We start from the raw sequence: 27,091 nt of genomic DNA, 5'->3' as shown, positions 1-27,091 counted from the left end.
TAAGTGCATTTTCCCCACAATGGTGGCCTTTAAATGGCATTAATAGCAGAACTTTAATGCAGAGGCGTTACATTTGAATAGATTTTACATTTAAACAAAAAACAACGTTAATTATACAGTGCAAAAGAGAAAAGGGGCTTATCTTTCTTCCTATTAATGAAAATTACCTAAATGCATGGTCCAATGCAAAATAACATTTTGCCCAATATAGTGTTGATTATTGATAATGATATTTAGCTATGGCAAAAGGAATTTGTAATAATATTTCCATTGCGCTTTAGAACAAAATATAAAAAAAAAGGTTCCTCAGACAAAAAAACGTATAGACTTGTATTCCTTATATATATATATATATATATATATATATATATATATATATATATATATATATATATATATATATATATTAGGAATACAGGTCTATATGTTGTTTTTTGTCTGAGGAACCCTTTATACATAAATAATATAATTAAGAACCTGTATACATCTTATTTTGTTTTGTTTTTCAAAGGGGTGTCTGTAAATATATTCCCTCCACACTAACGTTTTATGACACATCTCTATGAAACCCCCCACTGGGGTTTATTACCACACCTCCTTTCACAGAACGCCATTTTGTTGACATGCACCTTTGCAACCAAAATAATCTCCCCCATACACGCTTTAACCCCAAACATGGTGTCAAGATATAGTGTTCATGAATGAGACACTATTTGCGGTCACGGTGAGATGATCGGGGAGACAGAATTCGCCGTCGCGGACATTAGAAGCTGGTTTATCTCTGGCTGCTCGCCACCCATTTCAACACTGAGGACTCGGCGAATGACGTCATGAAGCTATCTTCCTTCCCATAGAACTAGCGCACATAGATCTGCCATTCCAGTTCAAATAGAAAATATTGAATGGCTTGGGGTGGACAACAACATAATAATATATTTTTTGATAATGCTGGCATGAAAATAATGGTTGCTTTTGGTGCACGAGACTTACAAAGCTGATGGGTGACAGACAGGCGTATCGTGACAACAGAATTCAACTGAACAATCAATGTCAGGTGTGTTGAAAATGGGGGACCCTGATGTAAACAAGACACACGTCTTTCTCTGGTCTGCATCCCCTTAACAATTGTGTGTATTGAGCTGTACTGTATTGTACCCATTCTGAAATCTGTTAAATAAAGTTTTCATTCATTCATTCATTCATTCATTCATTCATTCATTCATTCATTCATTCATTCATTCATTCATTCATTCGTTCATTCATTCATTCATTCATGCGTTCATTCGTTCATTCATTCATTCATTCAGGTGTGTTGAACAATCCAGCTTGCTGTGTCTTTACTCCACACATGAGGACAAAACTTGCACCCATTGACAACATTATCACAATTCCATGGAGGCAATCTTATCTTATAAGGGGGGCAGGTAACTAAGAATTATTCTTCTTCCTGCTAATTTTGCCCATGGTATGGTATTTATGATTGTGTATGAAAACTCTATGATTGTATTGCTTGTTTACATGTGATGTATTGTATACATGCACTTGTATTATGTTCTTGTGTGATGTACCGCACTGTCACATTTGATTGCTGTCTGATATATTGCAAATGTTATTGCTGTCATCTTGGCTAGGTCTCCCTTGCAAAAGAGATCTTGTATCTCAATGGGACTTCCTGGTTAAATAAAGGTTAAATAAAAATAAAAAATAAATTAAATGTGGCAAATAAAACTCTGAATCTGAATCTGAATCTTAACAAATGTGTTATGTATGTACCCATGGTACACTGGGGGGGGGAGAGCTCAGTCTATCTATTTGGGTTCTATGTTTGTCCCCCTAATCCAAGGAGCGCCTGTTTATTCCCTGTTCATTATAGGGAGCCAGGGTGACACCGAGAGGACCAGGACAGGGCACTGAGCACCCTGTTGGCGAGGCGCTGCACCACCTCACGCACATGATCCAGAAGGGGAACAGGTTTATCATAACGAAGATATAGGCTATACTTGAGTGCTAATAAACAAACGATTCATCCGCCTAGAAAACGCCAGAAGAACAACCTCTACCAACAGGGTGCCAGAGGGTAGAGAGAGACACAGAGAGCACAGAGGAAGGCAATCCACTTAAGCTTCGAGCCACTTACGAGGCTATACGCGCTTATTTCCACTCCGGATTTCATCATAATAATAATCGTCTAGTCTATCACCAAGAAACATGTGAGTATCACACCTTCCCTTCTCGCTGCAAGGCCCTAAACGTACGTTATAGGGCTATTAATGAACAATAGCAATGTATAGCGTAATGATTCCCCTGTCTGTCTGGTTGGCGTTATTCGGGGAATTAATAAAACGATTGAATGGTCTTGTGTGTCCTTTGGACATATATATCTAGGACCTAATGCGTATTGCATTTTGCGTATTGTAATAAATGATGATGTGGTCAGAACTCTTATCCTGTTGATGTTGAAATTCATGTCTGCGTTGCCTATGATGATGGCGAATATACTCGATATAATTGCCTAAACGTATGGCAGGTTAATAATAAGCCTGCGGTTGATTGTTTTTTAAGCAAATATGTGTACAAGTGTACACGACCAACAAGGTTATTTGCAGCTTCATTTCAGCGCCCCCCCCCCCCCCCCCCACCATCCAGCCCCCCCCCCCCCCTTTATGCTTTATGCCTTACATTGGGCACTGCACGCATCTTTCCAGATTGGACTGGTTTGATTTGAAAGGGACGCCGTCCAGGGCAATAGAGACCACTAGAGGCTACATTTCTATTCGAAGGAGTCATCTTCAACAGGATGATTGGCCTCTATGGCTGTGTCCCGTTCGAGGCCCTGCGGGGTTTATTTCAGACTATACGATCGTGGCGTCCAGAAGCAAGGACATAATGGTGAACAACAGTTTACACGGCGGCCTATTATACTTGTTGGACATTTGATAATGTTTTCGACGTATGTCCATACTGTAGCTTACATCATTAGCCACCTTTAGGCCACAGGCCTAGTTTATGTGATATTCTAAACCCACTGCGAGAGGGGGGGGGGGGGGGGAGGCTTCTCACCGTCGACGAACAGTCAAAGCGGAACAGATGATTATTATTGTATCTGCACTTTCAAGGGTATAATCTTATTTGGGAATCGTATGCGTCTATCTTTTCTATCATTCACTGTAAAAAGATGTGAAGGCACTATAGTCATTTGTGCGTTTTGACTGCTGGACCCGAAGTGTTGCTGGAGAAAGATGGCTGATACAGCCTCCTCTCTCTCGGTTTGTCCATGGCAGCCTACAAACAATGAACCTTGGGCTAACTGTTGGATCAGCCCTGCATCCGACAGGTCGCTCAGTCGTCTTGTATCAATGATAATGACGTGTGTTGTAGCCCACAGTGTCTCAAAAAAGATATAGTCACGACCATGTCTATACGGAACGCCCTCGATGTTGACTCGGATTTATGGGCCTGGTCGAGTCATGCTCAATATAATCTTTTTTTAGCCACCAGGCCCACATTGGTTCAGAGAATTCTGATACAAATAAAGGATACATATTGTAGCGCAGGCTCTGACCTCATCCAGTGTCAAAGAAAAACAAAGATTGTCAAACGGAGAGGCTGTTTGTTTCAGCACCACGCCACACAGCAGTGGCGCTGTCCAGTGCTGAAACACGCCACACAGCAGTGGTGCTGTCCAGAGCTGAAACACGCCACACAGCAGTGGCGCTGTCCAGTGCTGAAACACGCCAAGCAGTGGTGCTGTCCAGTGCTGAAACACGCCACACAGCAGTGGCGCTGTCCAGTGCTGAAACACGCCACACAGCAGTGGCGCTGTCCCCAGTGCTGAAACACTGAAACATGCCACACAGCAGTGGCGCTCATAGATATATGGTGGCGCTGTCCAGTGCTGAAACACGCCACACAGCAGTGGCGCTGTCCCCAGTGCTGAAACACTGAAACACGCCACACAGCAGTGACGCTGTCCCCAGTGCTGACACTATACGACCAGCTGTCATTTGACCAAAAGGAAATGACATGCTTTGGCCATTAAGTGGCGCTATAATAAGGTATCAGATTTCAACCTTCATCCTTCACCAGACCATTTGACCTACAGACCTGCAATGTTGGAGACAGCTGATGCTCTTATGCTCAACAAATGTTCTAACATCTGGGATTAATTTGACAAAATATTGCCCTTTGTAAACAGTATAAGTCCGATTGACACCAAATTTGGTATGCATGATCAACAGACTTGCTTTTTAACTTAACCCTTTCACTGCCACACGACAGAAGGTTAATCTGTTCAGAACCATATCCCTCCTTCTTATGGCCATTTTCTCTCATTAGAAAACATTATATTTTCAGTGTAAGATAATTCTCCATTCTATTAACTACCCCTGAAACAATACTTCATGTAAATGTCGCAAATAAGGAGATATGTATTGACAGCAATCTGACTTTTTCTTTCTCCCAAGCTTCTATGTCATCATGAAAATGCTATATCTAGCTGGGCTATGCTTAAAAAAGGTAGCTTAGCACATTCTTACAAAATTCTCGTTTCGCAACTAGTCTCTGCTATAGTGTCTTGATTATCAAAGTATGTAACATGACCAAGAACACTAATAATATTATAATTGTACGTCTCAGTGAGGACAAACTAAACGCTTATCAGATACCACATTTCTCTTACTAACTATAACTTTCAAGTTCATAGGGAACAATGGCTATACTCACAGATTTGATATTCATTATTAAGGTGTGCATGCAGCAGGCAATAGACTTGATAATTTATTTTTTAAATAGGCGATTTATGTCACAATCCAATTTCTTACGTTGTTGACCTATACCTCTGCTGTTCTTCAATTCCCCATAGGGTGTAACATGAGAGAGATTTGTAATTTTTCATCATGATAGATGTTAGTGGGCAAATACTTCAAATCAAAGATGACCCCAATCAGTCTGATGGGGCTGCTATGGTTAAAAGTATAAATGTATTGTAACATTGATAAGGTCTGATAGTAGTTCTGATCAATTATGTGAGTGCTGTTAACCAATAAATGTGCTTACACTTGAGCCATCATCACACATTCCATATTCACAGTTCAACATGGAATGATGCTACTTGTGGCTATGGGTGGAGGTAGACATAACATACCATCTGTTTGGTAAAATAATGTTGACATTGCTTTGGGAACAAGGAAACAGATTGCAAGCTAGTTATGATAACAAACATTAGGCCTCTCATATTCACTGACTGCAGAGTGCAGACAACAATGTTAGTGACAGTACAGGCTTGCTATGCATGTGGACATGTCCCGTCACACAATGGCTCACTCAGCATGGGTTCTCAAGCTCTGTTTAGATGGATATCAAGCAAATCCATCAAAAGAGAGCTTAACGGCAGCACTCAAGTGTTTCGCCATTCGTATTAATTCAATAAAAACGACGGATGCACACCATGATGGTGACAATGTCATTGGATGGATATTCTATCTCCATGAGACTTGCTGTGTGAGTGTCAAAACATCATCTTTTATTGTTCCCCTTATAGCATTTGACCCCTCTTTATACCCCCCTTCACTTTATCACAAAATACTTGGACCTTATATGGGTGTGAAATCTTCCCTCAAGAAATCACCACTCATAGCCACTTCCCTATGAGGGCTTTTCTTAAAACATTTGGTCAACTTAATTTGTGATTGTATTGTCATTTCACACAGTATCCAGCTACCACCATGAGCCCTGGTACAGGTTGTGTAGACAGGGGATAGTAACTAAATCGGCTAAAGGGAGTTTGAAACTGACCAATAGAGAAACTCAAATGAAAAAAAAAGTGCATCTCTCAATTTGTTCAATCAAATTCAATGACATTTTGAACACATGCTCTAGGGGTAAAGTATTAGTCAACATATATGGAGACTGGTTGTGGTTTGAGTATGTGGAAATAGGAATTTGTGGGTTTGGTTTATCATAATACACAGTGGCATATATATATCACAACACAGTGAGCTATAAATCAGGGCGTTGATTTACTGTACATGTTCCGATGTCTATTTGGAACAGTGACGTTGACATTAATCAATGGGGGAGCTTTGACCGTAGCCAATCACAGTAATGTTAAAGGGGGCGTATTGTAGGAACGACATTTTCCTGAATAAAAATATAGGTATTCAATCAAGGCTGTTTATTTAAGACACTGTCAGACACGGTTGAATTACTTTGTACAGCTAGATTCACAGTTATTACATTTTCAAAATCCGGTGGGAGAATATGGTGGTCTTAGAATAAGGCTAAGAAGCTAAGATTTGTAAAATAAAAATAAAAATATATATAATAATTAACAGTGTAAGCAACTGGGGAATCCCAAACCACTGTTAAAACGCCTTGAAGTATTTTTGTCTTTTTGTCTTTAGTAATTCTTTTTTTTTATCCACTTTTTCTCTTCCTATTTTTCTGTATTTTCCTCCCATCCCAATTTAGTCGCTCATGCCAATTCCCCCCTCCCCTTCCTGGTAGTTGCGCACATGTGCCCCCCACTGGTCGGTCTAGGGAGCCCTGAAGTATATCACATGCTTCCTCCGATACATAGGAGACAGCCAGCAGCCTCTTTTCACCTGGCAGCGAGGACTCTCATTGGTGAGGTGTAACACGTGGGAGGTCACACTACCTTCACCATTTCCCTCCCTCGCTGTGCAGGTGCCCTGACCGACCTGTAGGAGTCGCTGTTTACAACAACCAGATTACAACCCACCGGCTTCCCTCCCGCTGACACCGGCAATTGTGCCAGTATGGACGACCTGCCAAGCCGGAGGCGGTAGACAGACGCTTAGTCCGCTGTGCTACCCGGCCGCCCTGTCTTTAGCAATTCTCATTTAATTTCATCTCAAACTTTCATTAAAATTTGAGAACACTGAGAAGACACTGAGGTTACCTAAATCAAGACACCGTTTATCAGCAATTTCATATATATAGACACAATAAATAAGAGTAGACAATAAAAATATCGGCTAAGACAGTTACAAGTTAGAAGAAGAACCTTCAGCTTCAGAGTCAGTTGGAAGGCATTCCAGGTGTTGGAAGCATCAAAGGAAAAAGCCGTTTTTCCTAGTTATGTAATTTTCTTCTAATCATATGGTTTGGCAGTAGTATCAGAAACATTATATGTTGACATAAAACCATACCTCTGTCACACGATTTATTGTAAACATAGGAATCTGATCAAAAGCCGAATTGGAGGTGTTGGAGAGTAATTCTTCTTAACCCTTGAGTCAACCTTTAAAAAAACCCACACCTTTAGCCCTTTGCCGAAAACTGCGATCTCAGTAAAACATATATTTTTCATGTATTCTTCCTATTTTATTTCATGAATATCATTATTAACTTCAGTCGTCACCATACATATCGAATATTTATTAATTTTCAGAATAAAAAAAAAAAATTAAATTAGGGTTATGGTTAGGGTTAGGGTTAGGGGGTTAGGGTTACCCTAACCCTAACCCTAACCTGTTCATTTCTGCGACTAGGGTGGAAGGTGTGACACATTTATGCAGTGTGCTTAATAGTGATAAAAAAAAAAAAAAAAAACATGGATTATTGGAATGTGAGTCAAAGATGTGAGACTGAGCTACTTTCCTGGCATATACAGTACATAAAATATAGCCAATGCTATCCACACAAAAAAAAATACTATTTGCAGAGAATTGCGACAAGGGTGACTGGAGGGTTAATGTAGGAGACGAATGGCATTGCCCCACATTTAAAATGTCTTATTCCTGGCTCACGACCACAAGAGAAGACAAACATTGACAAAAGGAGACTGGGCAGGAGTTAGGCCCGCCTCCTAGGGGCCATCTTGTACAAATGTTAGGTTGACTGACAGATCAGATGTGGTGCCAATTTTCTGAATGACTTGTTTAATCTGCAGATTGTTTTTCAACCCTGGCCAAAAGACAAGGAGCACCCAATGTCATGTCATCCCAGCTCTTAAATAATATCATCTCAGACGGCTGAACCCACACGTCTAAATCAATTCACTGAACAAGGCCGATACTCTCTATACAGTGCACTTCATAGTTAGATATCCGAGTACTGTATTCTTATTGTGTACAAGACACATCATGTGCATCGTTGTATACATTAAGATTGTGGTCTATTCAAGTCAATCGATTCAGGATATGGATTCTCTTTTCCTCTAAAATTCAAATATTTAAGGGGGAAAAAAGGTCTAGTTTTATTTTCTCTGAAGGCTCTACAGCTCAACTATTCTTGTTTCTAGGTTGTGACATTATTACAGACTGGCCAAATTTGTTATTTTAGGTACAGTAATAGTCATCTTTAAGGGGGATGCCACCCATTTTTAGATTTCACATATGTTATTCCTGTAAGAAAGAAGTCGCATTTACCCATTCAGTGCCGACCATGAGATTAGTCGGGTTAACTCGCCATGCGTTGAGTGCCAAGACCAGAGAAAACCAGAGAAAACTCGGGTTTTAATCGTTATTTCTTTTATTAGCAATATCCATTCATTTTTCATCCATCCAGCCTGACGTTATCATTGGGAATGGGTCTGAGCTTGAAAAGGGTAAATACCGCCCCCTATCGTCTCCCGGATGGTATTGCACATCATTGGATTGGATTGGGTGGGACTGTGCATCAAAAAAATAAGTCGGTCCAGGTTTTACTTCTCGGGCATGCAGTATCGTTATACCAGATGGACTGAGGACACTCAGAGCAGCGTGGATTATGTGTTTTGGTGCTATAATGTTGGATCAATAAACGCGATCAATATTTGGAATGGCGATCAGGAATTGGATTAATCTTTTTGCAGAACATCTGATGTGAGGTAAGGACTCTATTTGACCAGTCTTGGGGTAATCAGATGTTTTTTTTCTCCGCCATCGCAGTGTGTGTGTGTCTGTGTGTGTGTGTGCGTAACGTTAGCCGTATCCACGGCATGGATAATCGATTTTTCAGCCCGCTTCTCTAGCGTGCATAAGTACACACTATCGATAATCTAGCGTTTATTTGAAAACGATTCATAAATCAGCAGAAAAATGACAACGTGTTTTGTGTATTCCAGTAAAGGGCTATTATCGCGGAATTTCTCTGGAATTCTCCAAAATCTCCAAAACTATACTCGTATTCAAAACGGTATAAAGCGGAAATGTACCGATGAAAAAAACATTCAGTTTCGTACATGTTGACTGCAAGCAAGTCATTGATAAGCGAGGGGTGTTTTAGACCCATAGCCATAATTTAAGATATAGTTTAGGCGTTCGCAAATTTCCCCGACCTCCCATCGACTTCCTTACTAATATGGTCAAAGGGACGTGGCTCTGAATGAGTTAAAACAATCAATCAGAGAGAGAACCCTCAAATGGGTGAAGTCACCTGGATGTAAAATCAGAATCTGCGCCATAGATAATTAATACAGTTCTCACACCCAAATGAGGCTTATATCTAGTATTGCTAACAGGTCTGAACCAGAATTCCATTAGTATTTGTGTGTAAGAGTTTGCTTAAAGAAGGATACTAATAATTAAAAGAAAACTAAAAACATTTCGAGTCCCATTGTCAATAGAGAAGCACCAGATTTGACATCCACAGGTGACATCACTAATTACACTAATTAACACAGGAAGAACATACTGACTGCACTGTCCTGGGGCACAGGAAGAACATACTGACTGAACTGTCCTGAGGCACAGGAAGAACATACGACTGAACTGTCCTGGGGCACAGGGAGAACATACTGACTGAACTGTCCTCAGGAAGAACATACTGACTGAACTGTCCTGGGGCACAGGAAGAACATACTGACTGAACTGTCCTGGGGCACAGGGAGAACATACTGACTGAACTGTCCTGAGGCACAGGAAGAACATACGACTGAACTGTCCTGGGGCACAGGGAGAACATACTGACTGAACTGTCCTCAGGAAGAACATACTGACTGAACTGTCCTGGGGCACAGGAAGAACATACTGACTGAACTGTCCTGGGGCACAGGGAGAACATACTGCATGAACTGTCCTGGGGCACAGGAACAACATACTGACTGAACTGTCCTGGGGCACAGGAGGAACATGAATGAATGAATGAATGAATGAAAACTTTATTTAACAGATTGCAGAATGGGTACAATACAGTACGGCTCAATACATACAATTGTTAAGGGGATGCAGACCTGAGAAAGACGTTTGTCTTGTTTCCATCAGGGTCCCCCATTTTCAATTCATATGAATTGAATTGAATTGAATTGCATTGAATTGATACTGACTGAACTGTCCCGGGGCACTGGAACAACATACTGACTGAACTGTCCTGGGGCACAGGAGGAACATACTGACTGAACTGTCCCGGGGCACAGGAAGAACATACTGACTGAACTGTCCTGGGGCACAGGAAGAACATACTGACTGAACTGTCCTGGGGCACAGGAAGAACATACTGACTGAACTGTCCTGGGGCACATGAAGAACATACTGACTGAACTGTCCTGGGGCACAGGGAGAACATACTGCATGAACTGTCCTGGGGCACAGGAACAACATACTGACTGAACTGTCCTGGGGCACAGGAAGAACATACTTACTGAACTGTCCTGGGGCACAGGAAGAACATACTGACTGAACTGTCCTGGGGCACAGGAAGAACATACTTACTGAACTGTCCTGGGGCACAGGAAGAACATACTGACTGAACTGTCCTGGGGCACAGGAAGAACATACTGACTGAACTGTCCTGGGGCACAGGAAGAACATACTGACTGAACTGTCCTGGGGCACAGGGAGAACATAGTGACTGACCTGTCCTGGGGCACATGGAGAACATACTGACTGACCTGTCCTGGGGCACAGGGAGAACATAGTGACTGACCTGTCCTGGGGCACAGGGAGAACATACTGACTGAACTGTCCTGGGGCACAGGGAGAACATACTGACTGAACTGTCCTGGGGCACAGGAAGAACATACTGACTGAACGGTCCTGGAGCACAGGAAGAACATACTGACTGACCTGTCCTGGGGCACAGGGAGAACACATGAGAATTCTTAAAATGGATGGCATTCCCCTTTAACTATAATCCCTTCAAAATGTCCATGGTTAAAATAAGATATTCCTTTATTGATCCCCTTGGGGAAATTCAGGCATCATAGCAGCATGGGGGAGGGGGGAGGGGAGGTACAGGTAGTAGAAGACATACAGGTAGAGGTCACATAATTACAGTGGAGAAGTAAAAATAAAAATTGAATAAAAAGGCAGTGTAAACAATATACAATATAATTAACTCTGGACAAGACATGCGCATATGGGCAGCAAGGTGCGAGATGAGGGTATGTATGCACTCTCAGTTATATTTGCCCTACAATAAATATAGTTACAATATATAATCTAATAATATAAATCTAATAATATAAATCTAATCTAATATTATAATGCTAAAATGCTAAATGCTAAATATATGACCTGATGAAGTATACAGTATTCACATAAGGTGCGGTTATGTATGATGCTGCTCCATGACTTGTGTGCTTATCCAAATGCCCTTGTTGTCTATACGTAGGAAGACAAAAGTGTCATTTTATTTCCAGATTCTCCTTCATATTCATGTGGCCATATTTAATCCAGACCTTAACGGCATACTATAAAGAAGGCTATGTGGCTGTTTATGTGAAATCCTTGCTTACTGTACGTTCCAGTCACTACCCCCCCCCCCATAGTTTTAGATAGCTACAGTATTGGCAAAGCCAGTTGAAAGTGATATCTTGCTGCTGGACTATCAGACAAAGCTAGTACACTGCAAAAGCGGATAGACATTACTACTACAGTACATGTCAAACTAAACCAATGGCTAAGTGAAGCTGTATAACATGGATTATACCAGATGACGTGGTCATTTTAAGTTGCTGGCCTCCATCCTGAGCATCTCGAGACACACATACATGGAGCTGTCTAATGAGCATTTATAATAACACCATGGTGGTCATACATGTAGCTGTCTAATGAACATTTATAATAACACCACAGTCATACCAAGGTCATGAAATGGTGTGGTTACTGGTTTGTTTTTGTATTTTTGTATTTGGGCTTCAGAGTAGCTATAGCTGCTATACTGTTTCTGCCAGCCAACTGCTCACCATACTCCACCCGACCCCCAGTGATGCCACAGATTACTTGTAAAAGTAATACGATTACTGATTACTGATTACTCCTTTAAAAAGTAATCCAAGTTACTTTACTGATTACTTGATTATCAGAGTAACTTAGTTACTTTGAAAGTAACTAGGTTACGAAGTCGTCGTCGTTCCCCCAACAGTTTTTTTTAAACGCTTTATTGAAAGTGCATAAATTGTTTTTAACTTGTTTCTCTGCACATAACGTAAATTGTTAAACTAGTGCTTCAGCTTCTGTACCATCAAGTATGGTAAAGCAACAGTCTATGATGCTCACAGCATTACAACCAGTGGTTGTACAAAACCAGTGTATCTATTCACATCTAACAAATGCAGGCTGAACTATTCAATTATATCAACTGTAACTATTAAATTGTTTTTATAAATGTCTCTCTATAAACATACAATCAGTCTCTCTTTAACATGTAAATTAACTGTAAATCTGGCAAATAAGAGCTTTTGCTCTGCCACCATCAAATATACATTAATCAATAGGGAAAGTCCTCCTGTACCTGAATGAATGAATGAATGAAAACTTTATTTAACAGATTGCAGAATGGGTACAATATACAGTACGGCTCAATACACACAATTGTTAAGGGGATGCAGACCAGAGAAAGACGTTTGTCTTGTTTACATCAGGGTCCCCCATTTTCAATTCATAGTCGAAGCGTCGGCTAGTGTTGTGATTCCAGATGCTTTCAATGCAATTGGATGTGCTGTTTTTAGCGGTAGACAGTATTTTGACTGAGGCTACGTTTAAACGAGCGTTTTGGGGTGGAAGTCTGAACAGAAACCGCAAAAGTCTTCTTGTGGTTTCACTTCGTTTAGACAAGCGTTTTGTAAATGAATTCTCAGACGAACATAACAACGGAGCCCTGCTGTCACACGATTGGCGCATATGTCACATGACGTGCTGTGAAGACCCGCCCTACTCTGCCTCTGATTCGCAGACTGTGGATGGGGAATGTGATTGGGCCAAAGCAGAGTCACTCACAGACAGAGAGTCCAGTCACGCCGCGGGGACACATTCTTGTGTAACCCTTTCACTGCCACACCACGTCACTCCATAATAATAATAATAAGAAAAACAGCTCAAAATGTATTTTTGACTGTCGAAAACGAAATAAAATACTGCATTCCGCCTGCATTATGAATTTATGATGAGATAGTAACGAAATAGTAATGCACAGCCACTTGGACAAGTAACTGCAATCAGATTACTGGCTTTTAAAGATTAACGCGTTAGATTACTATTTTCGGGGGAAAGTAATCAGATTACAATAACGCGTTACTTAGTAACGCGTTACCGGCATCACTGCCGACCCCCTATACCAGTGGGGCCCAACCAGTCGATCGCGATCGACAGGTAGATCGCGGGTTGATTTCAAGTAGATCTTGATTAATAAAATTCGATTATAAAAAAAAAAAAAAAAAACATTTTTTTTTTTTTTTTTTTTTTTTTTTGCTAAATCAACTCTTCCTCTCCTTGTTAACTACAACAAGCAATGCTGTTTGTTATTTAAGATGAGGTCAGACTCGGCACTGACAGATTTGTGTTCATTATGCTGCTTTTATAAAGCCTCAAATGACGGCTTACAATATACAATTTTGGCTGGTAGCTCTCGGGCTAGGTGGTAAATAAAAAAGTAGATCTTGGTTCAAAAAAGGTTGGACACCCCTGCCCTATACCCCCAGAGGTCCACAATGGAAATAAGCCTTTTGGCTTTATTGTGTTTTTAACCTCGATGGTTTTTTAAATGTATATACAGGCAGGCATATGTATATTTGATGAATTATCAAATAAATTCAAACAATCAATCAATCAATCAATCATACATGGAGCTGCCTAAGGAGCATTTATAATATCACTATGGTGGTTTTCATAAGCTGTTTGTACTGTAGTGTCTGCAGTGCACACCTCTATATTGTAATTTATGGTTAGATGTAAGTATTTCAAGCAGTCTTAAATGTCCACTTGTAAGGACAAAAATAATGACAGTGCCCAGAGATGATGTTGTTTATAGTGAGTAACCCCCCCCCCCCCCTCTGGAGCCATATAGGTACCCCTGCTATTCTGAAATATGATCCCTAGACTGTCTCCCTATAGGGAGGTGTAGTGGTTACTTCCTGGTCTATAGGGAGGTGTAGTGGTTACTTCCTGGTCTATAGGGAGGTGTAGTGGTTACTTCCTGGTCTATAGGGAGGTGTAGTGGTTACTTCCTGGTCTATAGGGAGGTGTAGTGGTTACTTCCTGGTCTATAGGGAGGTGTAGTGGTTACTTCATTGCCGTTTTTCGTGTTCCACCCTCTGTCCAACCCAATGCATTTCCCCATTGCCCATTTCTAAATTGTCTCGTTTAAAACAAATAAAGCATTAACATTGGCATGGTGTACCTTTCTGTGCTTATTCATCCACAATCTATAGCTCAACATGAAAATATTCGCAATTAATCATTAAAAAAAATCGTCGAATTTTATTTCAACCAAAAATGCTTAAACAAAAATGTTAGTGATAGAAGGGAACTCATTTTGTGCAAAAATTTAAAGCTTTTCAATGTCCATGCGGCAGAATTGTTACAATAGCCGATAAACCATTTTCCCAATGATAAATCCCTATACGGGTGGAACAACCAGTGACGTCAGACTACACCTCCCAATTAGCTTTACAACTGCCTCAGTAAAATGCTAAGGATAATAAACAGCCCATTCTCCTTAAAAAACAGTACTCACAATTAGGGCTGCACGATTCTTGCTAAAATGTGAATCACAATTTTTCTCTCTAAGAATTGAGATCACGATTCTCTCACACGATTCTTATTTTTCGTCATCATTTAAAAAAGTAAAGTAAAAAGTAAGTTTAAAAAATCTTTTTATGTAAAAAGAATATTTAAAAAATCGTCATCATTTAGAGATCGCATATAGGTCTATGAATCGAGATCGCGATTTTTGTTCGATTAATCATGCAGCCCTATACACTCACAATCAGACCAGGCTGCAGAAACAAATTAGTGGGGGGGCATAAAATGTTCTCGGGGGGGCACAATGGTTTTTCAACACAGGTTCCCTTTTATACGTTTCAGCTGGGACAACGGCGCTGTGGCTTGCTTGGCGTTGCCCACGGTGCTGAACTAAACAGCAGAGAGGCAATTGAAAAATCAAATTTCTCTATCTTAAGAACATTCACTTATACAAAAACAGACTGAACGGATATATATAACAGACCTGCTGGGGCAGCGGACTGAGAGCAGGGGACACAGACAGGCTGGATAAGATGGTCAGGAAGGCCAGCAGCGTGGTTGGGGTGTAGCTGGACGCCCTAGCGAGGGTGGCGGAGAGGAGGAGCCTTGCTAAGCTCCAGGCCATCAGGGAAAACCCCTCCCACCCACTATACACAGACTTGGCTGACAGGAGGAGCATGTTATAGGCTCACACTACCTAAATGCAGCACTGAACGGCACAGGAAGTCCTTCATTCCGACAGCCATCAGACTTTATAAAACGCATCACTGTGCCCCACTGCATCACTCAGCACAGAGTGACAGTTACCATATTCCTGGACTCTTACTTTTTAAACAGCACTGTGCAATATTACACCTACTGTAGACTTCAGTATATTTTTACTGTATTTATTTACTGTATCTTTTATTCTATTTTTATTTAATTTCATTTTATTCTATTCTTAGGCCATTTGTTTTGTTATTCTTATTCGTGACTTGTTCTGTCTAAATGTTTAATGTTGAGTGATTTGGAGTGTCAAATTTCCCTCAGGATAATACATTTCTACTCTATTCTATTCTATATCTTTGAAAAGTCTCCATTTATTCAACACGTCTGAATTCACTGACAAACTGAACTGAACTGACAAAAATAAAGTGCATAAAAAAGCAAACAAAATTCCTCCACAGGCTACTCACCATCGTTTGGGGACAGAGTGAAATCTTCTTAAAACACTGCCCCTCCACTCATTCCTGAACTTTTTTGTTAAGTCCTTCTCAAATGCCAACTGAATTAAATTGGCCTTGCGTCGATGAAGCATACTAAGGCGATGTTCTGTAAAGATGTTCTTGAGGGCAGAAAACGAATTCTCACAGAGTGCTGTGCTAGCTTCAGTAGTGTTGTTGTTGACATCAGTGCCCACTAGGGCTGTCCCCGACTAAGCATTTGGATAGTTGACTTTGATAAAAAAAAAAAAAAAAAAAAAAAAATTTATTTTTTTTTTTTTTCAGGGTGGGCACAGCTGACTCAGTGGGCGGGCCAGGCCCCCCAATGCCCGCCCATGGCGCCGGGTCTGCTCACAATGTGATACCTGTAGATGTGAAGTGTTCTCTCACGCAGATTGAACTGGTGTTACACAAAGTGCCATGCCTGTTAGTCGCCACTAGGGGCAGATTGGCTAACTGTGAGTGAGTGAGTGACATTGTAAATGATAGAGGGTGTGTGTGAGCACAACTCAAACACCTTCCAGTCGTTTCTTACCGGACGCACAGCCCAGACAGCCTCTCACACGGTAAAAGAAACGGAAATGTCCTTCAGGTACTCTTACTGAGCGCGCCGGGCAGCGATCCAGCAGCTGCCTGTGTGTCAATAAAAGTACCTAAAGGACATTTTCGTGAGTGCTGGAGTTTTTTTCTTTTTACAAGGTGCTTTTGCATCTAACATAAATTAATGAATAAGAACTCAAGAATAATTTCAGTTCATAGAAAGTATTTTGGAGATTTATTTCATGGTGTTTAAAAGGAATTAATAAATAGATAAATAGATAGATAGTATTTACAGTACAGTACAGAAGTTAAAAGGTCCGCAACCTGGGCGTTATCCTGGACTCCACCCTTTCCTACCAAGCCCATGTCAGTTCCGTCACCAAATCCGCCTTCTTCCATCTCAGAAATATCTCCAGACTCCGATCATCACTTTCCGACTCCACAGCTGAGACCCTCATCCATGCCTTTGTCACCTCCCGCCTGGACTACTGCAACGGGGTCCTGTCCGGGGTCCCAAGCAAAACCCTGGACAGGCTCCAGTATGTTCAAAATTCAGCTGCCAGGGTTCTAACCCGCACCAAACCCTGGCAGCACCTCACTGACCTCCTCCACCCCTACACTCAGTCACGGCCCCTACGATCCACGGTCACAGGTCAACTTTCCATCCCCCGAACCAGACTGCGGACCTTTGGGGACAGAGCTTTCAGTGTGGCAGCTCCCACCCTCTGGAACTCCGCACTGCCCCAACTCTGGACTCATTCAAAAAACTGCTCAAAACCCACCTCTTCAACTTGGCCTTTAAAGGCCAACTTGCATGTTGTATTTTTGTTCAATAAACAATGTGGACTAGGCCAACGGTGACTTTCATGAAGAAGGAAAAAAATGTTATTGAAATTGACCCAGTTTTAGCATTTTTATCAAACATTTTGTCTGCCCAACACAATCACCACGCACGTGGATATTTTAATCAATGGTTCATAACGTGCGCGTGTAATCGAAATGATGTCGTCACAACAGGTGCAGGGCACCAGGGGGCTCTGAGAGTCACACACAGCTAGTGGCAGGCACTGCAGGCAGAGAGCCTTGCTACTACTAGCCGAATGAAAATGTATCTGTTTCACCTAACAACACTATTGCTCCGTGATCATAGCCATCCATCTCTAAAGCTAACCACTATTTGTAAAAGCCACAACCACGTTACCATATTTGTAATAATGTAAATCATTGTGTCGTTGTACATATTGTGTATACAGCGTTAGAAGCTAACATAGCTTAGCTTGGTAGCTATTGTGCTAACAACATATCCCGACGTCCGGCTCGCTGGCCGGCATGAACGCCCGACCCAAAATGGTTCTCTCCTCTCTGTACACCCCCGTCCCCACGGGTACCCTGCCGGGGAGCCCATGGACGCGACAACGGCGGCAGCCGTAGGGTGCTCGAGCCCGTAGCGCTAGTGGTACACGATAGCTATGAGCTAACTAACGCTACAGGCTCAAACACCCTACGGCCGCCGCTGTCGCGTCCACAAGCTCCCCGGCAGGACACCCGCGAGGACGGGGGCACACAAAGAGGAGAGAACCTCCCCAAATCGGGCACTCATGCCGGCCGACAAGCCGGACGCCACGGCACGTTGTTAGCACAATAGTAGCCCACTGTGATGTACCGAGTGGGCCACCATTGATCAACATGCAGCGACGTGTAGCTTGCATGATGCGTGTGCAGTGCTTTGCCACACACAGGTCTGAGAAGAGGACCTGCACATGATTTTACTCGTTCCCCAAACTCCTCTACATGCCCCGATCTAAAATGGTTCACGACAGTAGACATAATGCTAACGTTAGCCAGCGCCATATATCCAGTAGTACTATGACCCGTACGGGCATAAGGCATACGTTTCCTGAAGTGACGTCACGGCCGTGCTAGTGTCTGATAAGCTTTTAGATTTGCTTGTGCATGTTATTCGTGCGTGGACCTTTTTAACCATTTCTGAGTGAAATTTCCGGCGTCAAATGGAAAAAAAAATAATTAAATTAGATACCAATGATGTAAACTACCCATAATTGCAGAGTAGGGTTTAACCTGCAAGTTGGGCTTTAACCCCTAATTTCTCACTTTGTATGTTGTGTCTGTCCACTATGTTTGTTACTTTGTTATTTTTTCCCCCTATGTAAAGTGACCTTGGGTCTTTTGAAAGGCGCTATATAAAATGAAGCTATTATTATTATTATTAAAATGTGAAGACAATTCATGTTTATTGATAAGAGTGACTTCTTTGTTACAGAGTTCGTTTTTTACATGATATTTGGCTGACAGGATATAGGGACTTTTATTTTGACATGATAATTTTATTTTACCGTCAGATGCGGCATGGTGGTCAAAATAGTTTAGAAGGAAAATAACGCAGAATGTACCGGCAGTCAGGCCGAGTGATGAGAGACAGTTTTTAGACCTCTCTCTCTCTCTCTCTCTCTCTCTCTCTCTCTCTCTCTCTCTCTCTCTCTCTCTCTCTCTCTCTCTCTCTCTCTCTCTCTCTCTCTCTCTCTCTCTCTCTCTCTCTCTCTCTCTCTCTCTCTCTCTCTCCCTGGACAACTTTATTCATCTCGCTCTATAAGGAAACGTGAAAGTGTATTGAACACCTGAATTGGACAATAAACAGTGAATATAACTAAGACCTAGTCGTGAGACTAACTACTTGAGTGGTTTCTTCCTACAGGTCCGCCCCAGCCGGTGCACCCGCCGATCCCAATGCGCCGCCCAACCTCACCAGCAACCGGCGCCTGCAGCAGACACAGGCGCAGGTGGACGAGGTGAGTGACCCTCAGAGTGACCTACGTTAACCCTTTCACTACCCCAGTTTCACCTAGCGCTGAAAGGGTTAACCATTTTTGGTAGTGTGGTAGTGAAAGGGTTAACCTTCTTTAGTGTTGTAGTGAAAGGGTTAACCTTCTTTAGTGTGGTAGTGAAAAGTTAACCTTCTGTAGTGTGGTAGTGAAAGGGTTAACCCTTTGGTAGTGTGGTAGTGAAAGGGTTAACCTTCTGTAGTGTGGTAGTGAAAGGTTAACCTTCTGTAGTGTGGTAGTGAAAGGGTTAACCTTCTGTAGTGTGGTAGTGAAAGGGTTAACCCTTTGGTAGTGTGGTAGTGAAAGGTTAACCTTCTGTAGTGTGGTAGTGAAAGGGTTAACCCTTTGGTAGTGTGGTAGTGAAAGGTTAACCTTCTGTAGTGTGGTAGTGAAAGGGTTAACCCTTTGGTAGTGTGGTAGTGAACGGTTAACTGGCTGTAGTGTGGTAGTGAAAGGGTTAACCTTCTGTAGTGTGGTAGTGAAAGGTTAACCTTCTGTAGTGTGGTAGTGAAAGGGTTAACCTTCTGTAGTGTGGTAGTGAAAGGGTTAACCTTCTGTAGTGTGGTAGTGAAAGGTTAACCTTCTGTAGTGTGGTAGTGAAAGGGTTAACCTTCTGTAGTGTGGTAGTGAAAGGGTTAACCTTCTGTAGTGTGGTAGTGAAAGGGTTAACCTTCTGTAGTGTGGTAGTGAAAGGGTTAACCTTCTGTAGTGTGGTAGTGAAAGGGTTAACCTTCTGTAGTGTGGTAGTGAAAGGTTAACCTTCTGTAGTGTGGTAGTGAAATGTTAACCGTCTGTAGTGTGGTAGTGAAAGGTTAACCTTCTGTAGTGTGGTAGTGAAAGGTTAACCTTCTGTAGTGTGGTAGTGAAAGGGTTAACCCTCTGTAGTGTGTTAGTGAAAGGTTAACCTTCTGTAGTGTGGTAGTGACAGGTTAACCTTCTGTAGTGTGGTAGTGAAAGGTTAACCTTCTGTAGTGTGGTAGTGAGAGGTTAACCGTCTGTAGTGTGGTAGTGAAAGGTTAACCTTCTGTAGTGTGGTAGTGAAAGGTTAACCTTCTGTAGTGTGATAGTGAAAGGGTTACCTTCTGTAGTGTGGTAGTGAAAGGTTAACCTTCTGTAGTGTGATAGTGAAAGGGTTACCTTCTGTAGTGTGGTAGTGAAAGGTTAACCTTCTGTAGTGTGGTAGTTAAAGGTTAACCTTCTGTAGTGTGGTAGTGAAAGGTTAACCTTCTGTAGTGTGGTAGTGAAAGGTTAACCTTCTGTAGTGTGGTAGTGAAATGTTAACCTTCTGTAGTGTGGTAGTGAAAGGGTTAACCTTCTGTAGTGTGGTAGTGAAAGGTTAACCTTCTGTAGTGTGGTAGTGAAAGGTTAACCTTCTGTAGTGTGGTAGTGAAAGGTTAACCTTCTGTAGTGTGGTAGTGAAAGGTTAACCGTCTGTAGTGTGGTAGTGAAAGGTTAACCTTCTGTAGTGTGGTAGTGAAATGTTAACCTTCTGTAGTGTGGTAGTGAAAGGGTTAACCTTCTGTAGTGTGGTAGTGAAAGGTTAACCTTCTGTAGTGTGGTAGTGAAAGGTTAACCTTCTGTAGTGTGGTAGTGAAAGGTTAACCGTCTGTAGTGTGGTAGTGAAAGGTTAACCTTCTGTAGTGTGGTAGTGAAAGGTTAACCTTCTGTAGTGTGGTAGTGAAAGGTTAACCTTCTGTAGTGTGGTAGTGAAAGGTTAACCGTCTGTAGTGTGGTAGTGAAAGGTTAACCTTCTGTAGTGTGGTAGTGAAATGTTAACCTTCTGTAGTGTGGTAGTGAAAGGGTTAACCTTCTGTAGTGTGGTAGTGAAAGGTTAACCTTCTGTAGTGTGGTAGTGAAAGGTTAACCTTCTGTAGTGTGGTAGTGAAAGGTTAACCGTCTGTAGTGTGGTAGTGAAAGGTTAACCTTCTGTAGTGTGGTAGTGAAAGGTTAACCTTCTGTAGTGTGGTAGTGAAAGGTTAACCTTCTGTAGTGTGGTAGTGAAATGTTAACCTTCTGTAGTGTGGTAGTGAAAGGGTTAACCTTATGTAGTGTGGTAGTGAAAGGTTAACCTTCTGTAGTGTGATAGTGAAAGGGTTACCTTCTGTAGTGTGGTAGTGAAAGGTTAACCTTCTGTAGTGTGGTAGTTAAAGGTTAACCTTCTGTAGTGTGGTAGTGAAAGGTTAACCTTCTGTAGTGTGGTAGTGAAAGGTTAACCTTCTGTAGTGTGGTAGTGAAATGTTAACCTTCTGTAGTGTGGTAGTGAAAGGGTTAACCTTATGTAGTGTGGTAGTGAAAGGTTAACCTTCTGTAGTGTGGTAGTGAAAGGTTAACCTTCTGTAGTGTGGTAGTGAAAGGTTAACCTTCTGTAGTGTGGTAGTGAAAGGTTAACCGTCTGTAGTGTGGTAGTGAAAGGTTAACCTTCTGTAGTGTGGTAGTGAAATGTTAACCTTCTGTAGTGTGGTAGTGAAAGGGTTAACCTTCTGTAGTGTGGTAGTGAAAGGTTAACCTTCTGTAGTGTGGTAGTGAAAGGTTAACCTTCTGTAGTGTGGTAGTGAAAGGTTAACCTTCTGTAGTGCGTTCACTGCTTGTGTTTTTCTTCGACCTCTGACCCTCACCTCTCTCTGCTGCCCCCCTCAGGTGGTGGACATCATGCGCGTGAACGTGGACAAGGTCCTGGAGCGCGATCAGAAGCTGTCAGAGCTGGACGACAGGGCTGACGCCCTGCAGGCGGGAGCCTCTCAGTTCGAGACCAGCGCTGCCAAACTGAAGAACAAATACTGGTGGAAAAACGCCAAGGTGAGGAGATGCTGTTCTTTTTTAGTTTTTATTTTATTATTATTATTTGGACGGGACAATGCAAAATTAATGAACACTGTGGAGTGTAAAAATCGCCGGATTTAGCACGAGGCTAATTTCCATCCGTTGTCCCCAAACATAAAAACATAGAAACTCATAGAAACAGTAATTTTTTTTTACAAATACATAACAGCAACACACAGAAATACTAATGGCTAGAGATATGTCACATGTGGTCACATGACTGGTTGGTCTTCAGCCAGTTTTTGTGTATACACATACACACAACTAGGGCCGGGGCGATACCACCGAAATATCACATCACCATATTTTCCTTCGCTTTGTCTGTATAACGGTATAGTTTTCCAGTGCAAATGGCATTGCGATGTGACATTTTTGATTTTCACATCTTTATTATCTTGTAATATAATTGTCATGGTCCTATTTTGTTACAACTGTTCTATTTTCTTTGACTCTCAATACTGCCGCAAGGAATCCTTTTTTTTATTAACTTAAAAATATAGTTTGTATATATATTTTTTAATATTTCTAATATACATATATATCGTGGATGACGGCATAGTAAAAACCTTCATAATAGCATACCTCCCTGCCCTATACACAACAGTAACACAGAGTGAGGAACGCACAAGTAGGGCTGGCTATCAAAACATTATACCTAGTTATACCATACAGATTTTTCAGTACTTATGCGAACCCTTTCAGGTGTAAGTATTTTTTTCAATTTTAGAATTCTACCAGCTGTATTTACAGTGTTATAGTATTATGATGTACAGTGATACAGGTATAAAGACACTATGGTAGTAGTCATACTGACTATATGTATAATATGTACAGGTATAGATATAGTATCTAATGTAGAATAGATGACTGTATATGCAGGTATATACAGACAGATGTGGATAACTATATATATATGGTAAGTATAAATATATATACTGTATATACAGCATTATTGTACATGCTATCATACATAGTTATATGGGTTATATGCAGGTGTATAAATAGGTATATATAAATGATTATATGCAGGTATATGCAGACACATACAGGATATATATATATATGCTGTAAATATAAATATATATATATGGTAGTGGCAATGGGAGTGGGTTTCTTCATTGAGAGCGTATCCATATCATTAGTGTATCTTGTGTTTTATTATAAAATACTAAAAGTGACTTGTTGTCTAACTGTCTCTGTTTCCTCGACTCCCTTCAGATGATGATCATCCTGGGTGTGATATGTGTGATTGTCCTCATCGTCATTATCGGTAAGGGTCTCAGAGTTGTGTACAGTATATTGTATATATATATCGGTAAGGGTCACAGAGTACAGTATATTGTATATATATGTCGGTAAGGGTCACATAGTACAGTATATTGTATATTTATGTCGGTAAGGGTCACATAGTACAGTATATTGTATATATATGTCGGTAAGGGTCACATAGTACAGTATATTGTATATATATGTCGGTAAGGGTCACAGAGTACAGTATATTGTATATATATCGGTAAATCATGGCCATACGCTGTGCGTACAGATTGATGACGGATAGGACCTGTTGATAGAAAACCACCTCTTAGGCTACGTTCAGATTGCAGGCAAAGAATTGGCCCGAATCAGATTTTGATTTGCTCATAATGTGACTCAGACAGTGTGAACAGCACATATGGAATCTGATCTTTTCAATTCTGATTTGGCCCACTTTCATAATGTACTCCTAAATCAGATGCCGATTTATTTTTTTGCAATGCGACCTCATATCAGAATTCATGCAACTTTTACGTCACTCTCTGGATTGACATTCATCACAATTCCCATGATCATCTGCTTATGAATGAGCTGGCCTCCACTGCAACTTGTAAATTAAACCATACACTGTGACTTCAGTTGTCCTCCATGTTTACTTTCATCATCGTTATTGTTAATTTTGTGCCCGGCGCAGATCAGTTCAGGAGTGTGAACGGTTCACACTGGAATCTGATATTGGTCACAAAATATAAAAAGAAAATGTGAAAACAGCCAAACAAAAGAAATCTGATCTGAGCAATAAATCAGAATTGAGCACTAAGGCCTACAGTGTGAACAGAGCCTTAGAGACATTTTAACCCTTTCACTACCACACTACCAAAGGGTTAACCCTTTCACTACCACACTACCAACAGGTTAACCCTTTCACTACCACACTACCAAAGGGTTAACCCTTTCACTACAGACGGTTAACCCTTTCACTACCACACTACAGACGGTTAACCCTTTCACTACCACACTACAGACGGTTAACCCTTTCACTAGCACACTACTGAAGGTTAACCCTTTCACTACCACACTACATACGGTTAACCCTTTCACTACCACACTACAGAAGGTTAACCCTTTCACTAGCACACTACTGAAGGTTAACCCTTTCACTAGCACACTACTGAAGGTTAACCCTTTCACTACCACACTACAGAAGGTTAACCCTTTCACTACCACACTACAGAAGGTTAACCCTTTACTATCACACTACCGACGGTTACCGTCACTGTTGTGTGGCAGTGAAAGGGTTAACCGTCTGTGTATTGTCATGGTGAAAGGGTTAACCATTTGGTAGTGTGGCAGTGAAAGGGTTACCATTTTAGCAATTGCATGTTATTAAAGGAGAAGGTTACATGTGTACTATATAGTCATTATGCTAGTAAATTAACAGAATATCAGGCAGTAGTTTCCTGTTTTTCTCTCTCTCTCTCTCTATCTCTCTCTCTCTCTCTCTCTCTCTCTCTCTCTCTCTCTCTCTCTCTCTCTCTCTCTCTCTCTCTCTCTGCCCCAGAACTTTGGTTTTGCACACATAATGTAAATTAAGGTCCCGCCTAGTTCTCAATAGGAATTCTAATTTGGAATCAGCCAGGGGTTTAACCCACTGTCGATGGTGAACCCCCAGGTTCTGTTTCAGCGTCGTACTGCTCTTTAACCCTTTCACTGCCACACAACAGCCGGTTAACCCTTTCACTGTGACAATACAGAAGGTTAGCCCTTTACTATCACACAACCGACGGTGATGCTCCATCATTAGCATCATTAGCTCCTTCTGTCGTGTGGCAGTGAAAGGGTTAATTAGGAGGGATTGTGCACACTAGTTGTGAGTGGCCTAGCAGGCGAGGATGTTTGCTTCAGGTCAGCTCGTTCCACCTCCCAATCCTTTCAAGCACTATCACATACAAACGTGGGGTCGTGGCGGGTAGGTGACAGTGCACACTGGCAAGTACAAAAAGAAATAATAATAATTAAAAAAATATTTTTACTGTTCTGGCAACATATTTTGGCTAAATATGCCTTGTTTTATAAATGTGTATTGATAACATAGTGATGTAATTAAATAGTATAATAAATATGCATGATGTAGTTCAACAACGTGTGATTTTATTTTGATGTTCCTTAATTCCACGTTGAAATTACGCGATACATTAAGTGTGGGGTCGCCAAAAAAAATCCCTAAATAAAATGGGGTGGTGGTATAAAAAAGTTTGAGAACCCCTGATCTAAGTACTCCATCCGGCCCGGTACCGTCCACTAGCATTAGTCTATGTAGAGACCGTTAGTCTAAGTACTCCATCCGGCCCGGTACCGTCCACTAGTATTAGTCTATGTACTCCATCCGGCCCGGTACCGTCCACTAGTATTAGTCTATGTACTCCATCCGGCCCGGTACCGTCCACTAGCATTAGTCTATGTACTCCATCCGGCCCGGTACCGTCCACTAGTATTAGTCTATGTACTCCATCCGGCCCGGTACCGTCCACTAGTATTAGTCTATGTACTCCATCCGGCCCGGTACCGTCCACTAGTATTAGTCTATGTACTTCATCCGGCCCGGTACCGTCCACTAGTATTAGTCTATGTACTCCATCCGGCCCGGTACCGTCCACTAGTATTAGTCTATGTACTCCATCCGGCCCGGTACCGTCCACTAGCATTAGTCTAAGTACACCATCCGGCCCGGTACCGTCCACTAGCATTAGTCTAAGTACTCCATCCGGCCCGGTACCCGTCCACTAGCATTAGTCTAAGTACACCATCCGGCCCGGTACCGTCCACTAGTATTAGTCTATGTACTTCATCCGGCCCGGTACCGTCCACTAGTATTAGTCTATGTACTCCATCCGGCCCGGTACCGTCCACTAGTATTAGTCTATGTACTCCATCCGGCCCGGTACCGTCCACTAGCATTAGTCTAAGTACTCCATCCGGCCCGGTACCGTCCACTAGCATTAGTCTAAGTACTCATCCGGCCCGGTACCGTCCACTAGCATTAGTCTAAGTACACCATCCGGCCCGGTACCGTCCACTAGCATTAGTCTAAGTACACCATCCGGCCCGGTACTGTGCACTAACATTGTCACCCTCCCTCTTGTTTCCCTCTCTCTACAGTGTACTTCAGTACCTAAGAAGGATGGTTCCTACCCCAGTCTGAACCCTCGCAACAGAGAAAAAAGAACCCTCAAATTGCTGTCAAAATTACCCACTGATGATGATGATTTCATTAGATTCTCCCCAAATTAGCCTCGATATTATTCCCACCCCTCCCCGAACCCTTCAAGGGCCCCCAATGCCCCCCCCCCCCCCCCCCCCCCCCCCCCCCACTTCCACCACCTCACCTCTGGACCCCCTGTCAATCTTTGTCCTGTGAGTTTGTGGCCCCGCCTCCTTTCTAGATCCTTCTGGCTTCTCTAATCTGCCAACACTCAGAACCAAACACTTGTGAAGATGCAAACAACAGAAAAGGAAAACACTGACTCTGGTG

At 41.9% G+C, this 27,091-nt stretch overlaps 1 protein-coding gene across 1 annotated transcript; it reads left to right on the top strand.

The window, feature by feature from the left end:
* Positions 1-2,016: 2,016 nt before the first annotated feature.
* On the top strand, positions 2,017-26,837 carry vamp2 (vesicle-associated membrane protein 2). Its single transcript, XM_084319843.1, has 5 exons — positions 2,017-2,210; positions 19,359-19,452; positions 22,123-22,281; positions 23,524-23,575; positions 26,719-26,837. Coding segments are annotated over exons 1-5 (324 nt in total). The 5' UTR covers positions 2,017-2,208; the 3' UTR covers positions 26,736-26,837.
* Positions 26,838-27,091: the final 254 nt, after the last annotated feature.

The sequence above is a fragment of the Notolepis coatsorum genome, assembly GCF_963971535.1.
Source record: "Notolepis coatsorum genome assembly, chromosome: 8".
Lineage (NCBI taxonomy): Eukaryota > Metazoa > Chordata > Actinopteri > Aulopiformes > Paralepididae > Notolepis > Notolepis coatsorum.
This window is presented reverse-complemented; position numbering and strand designations above follow the sequence as displayed.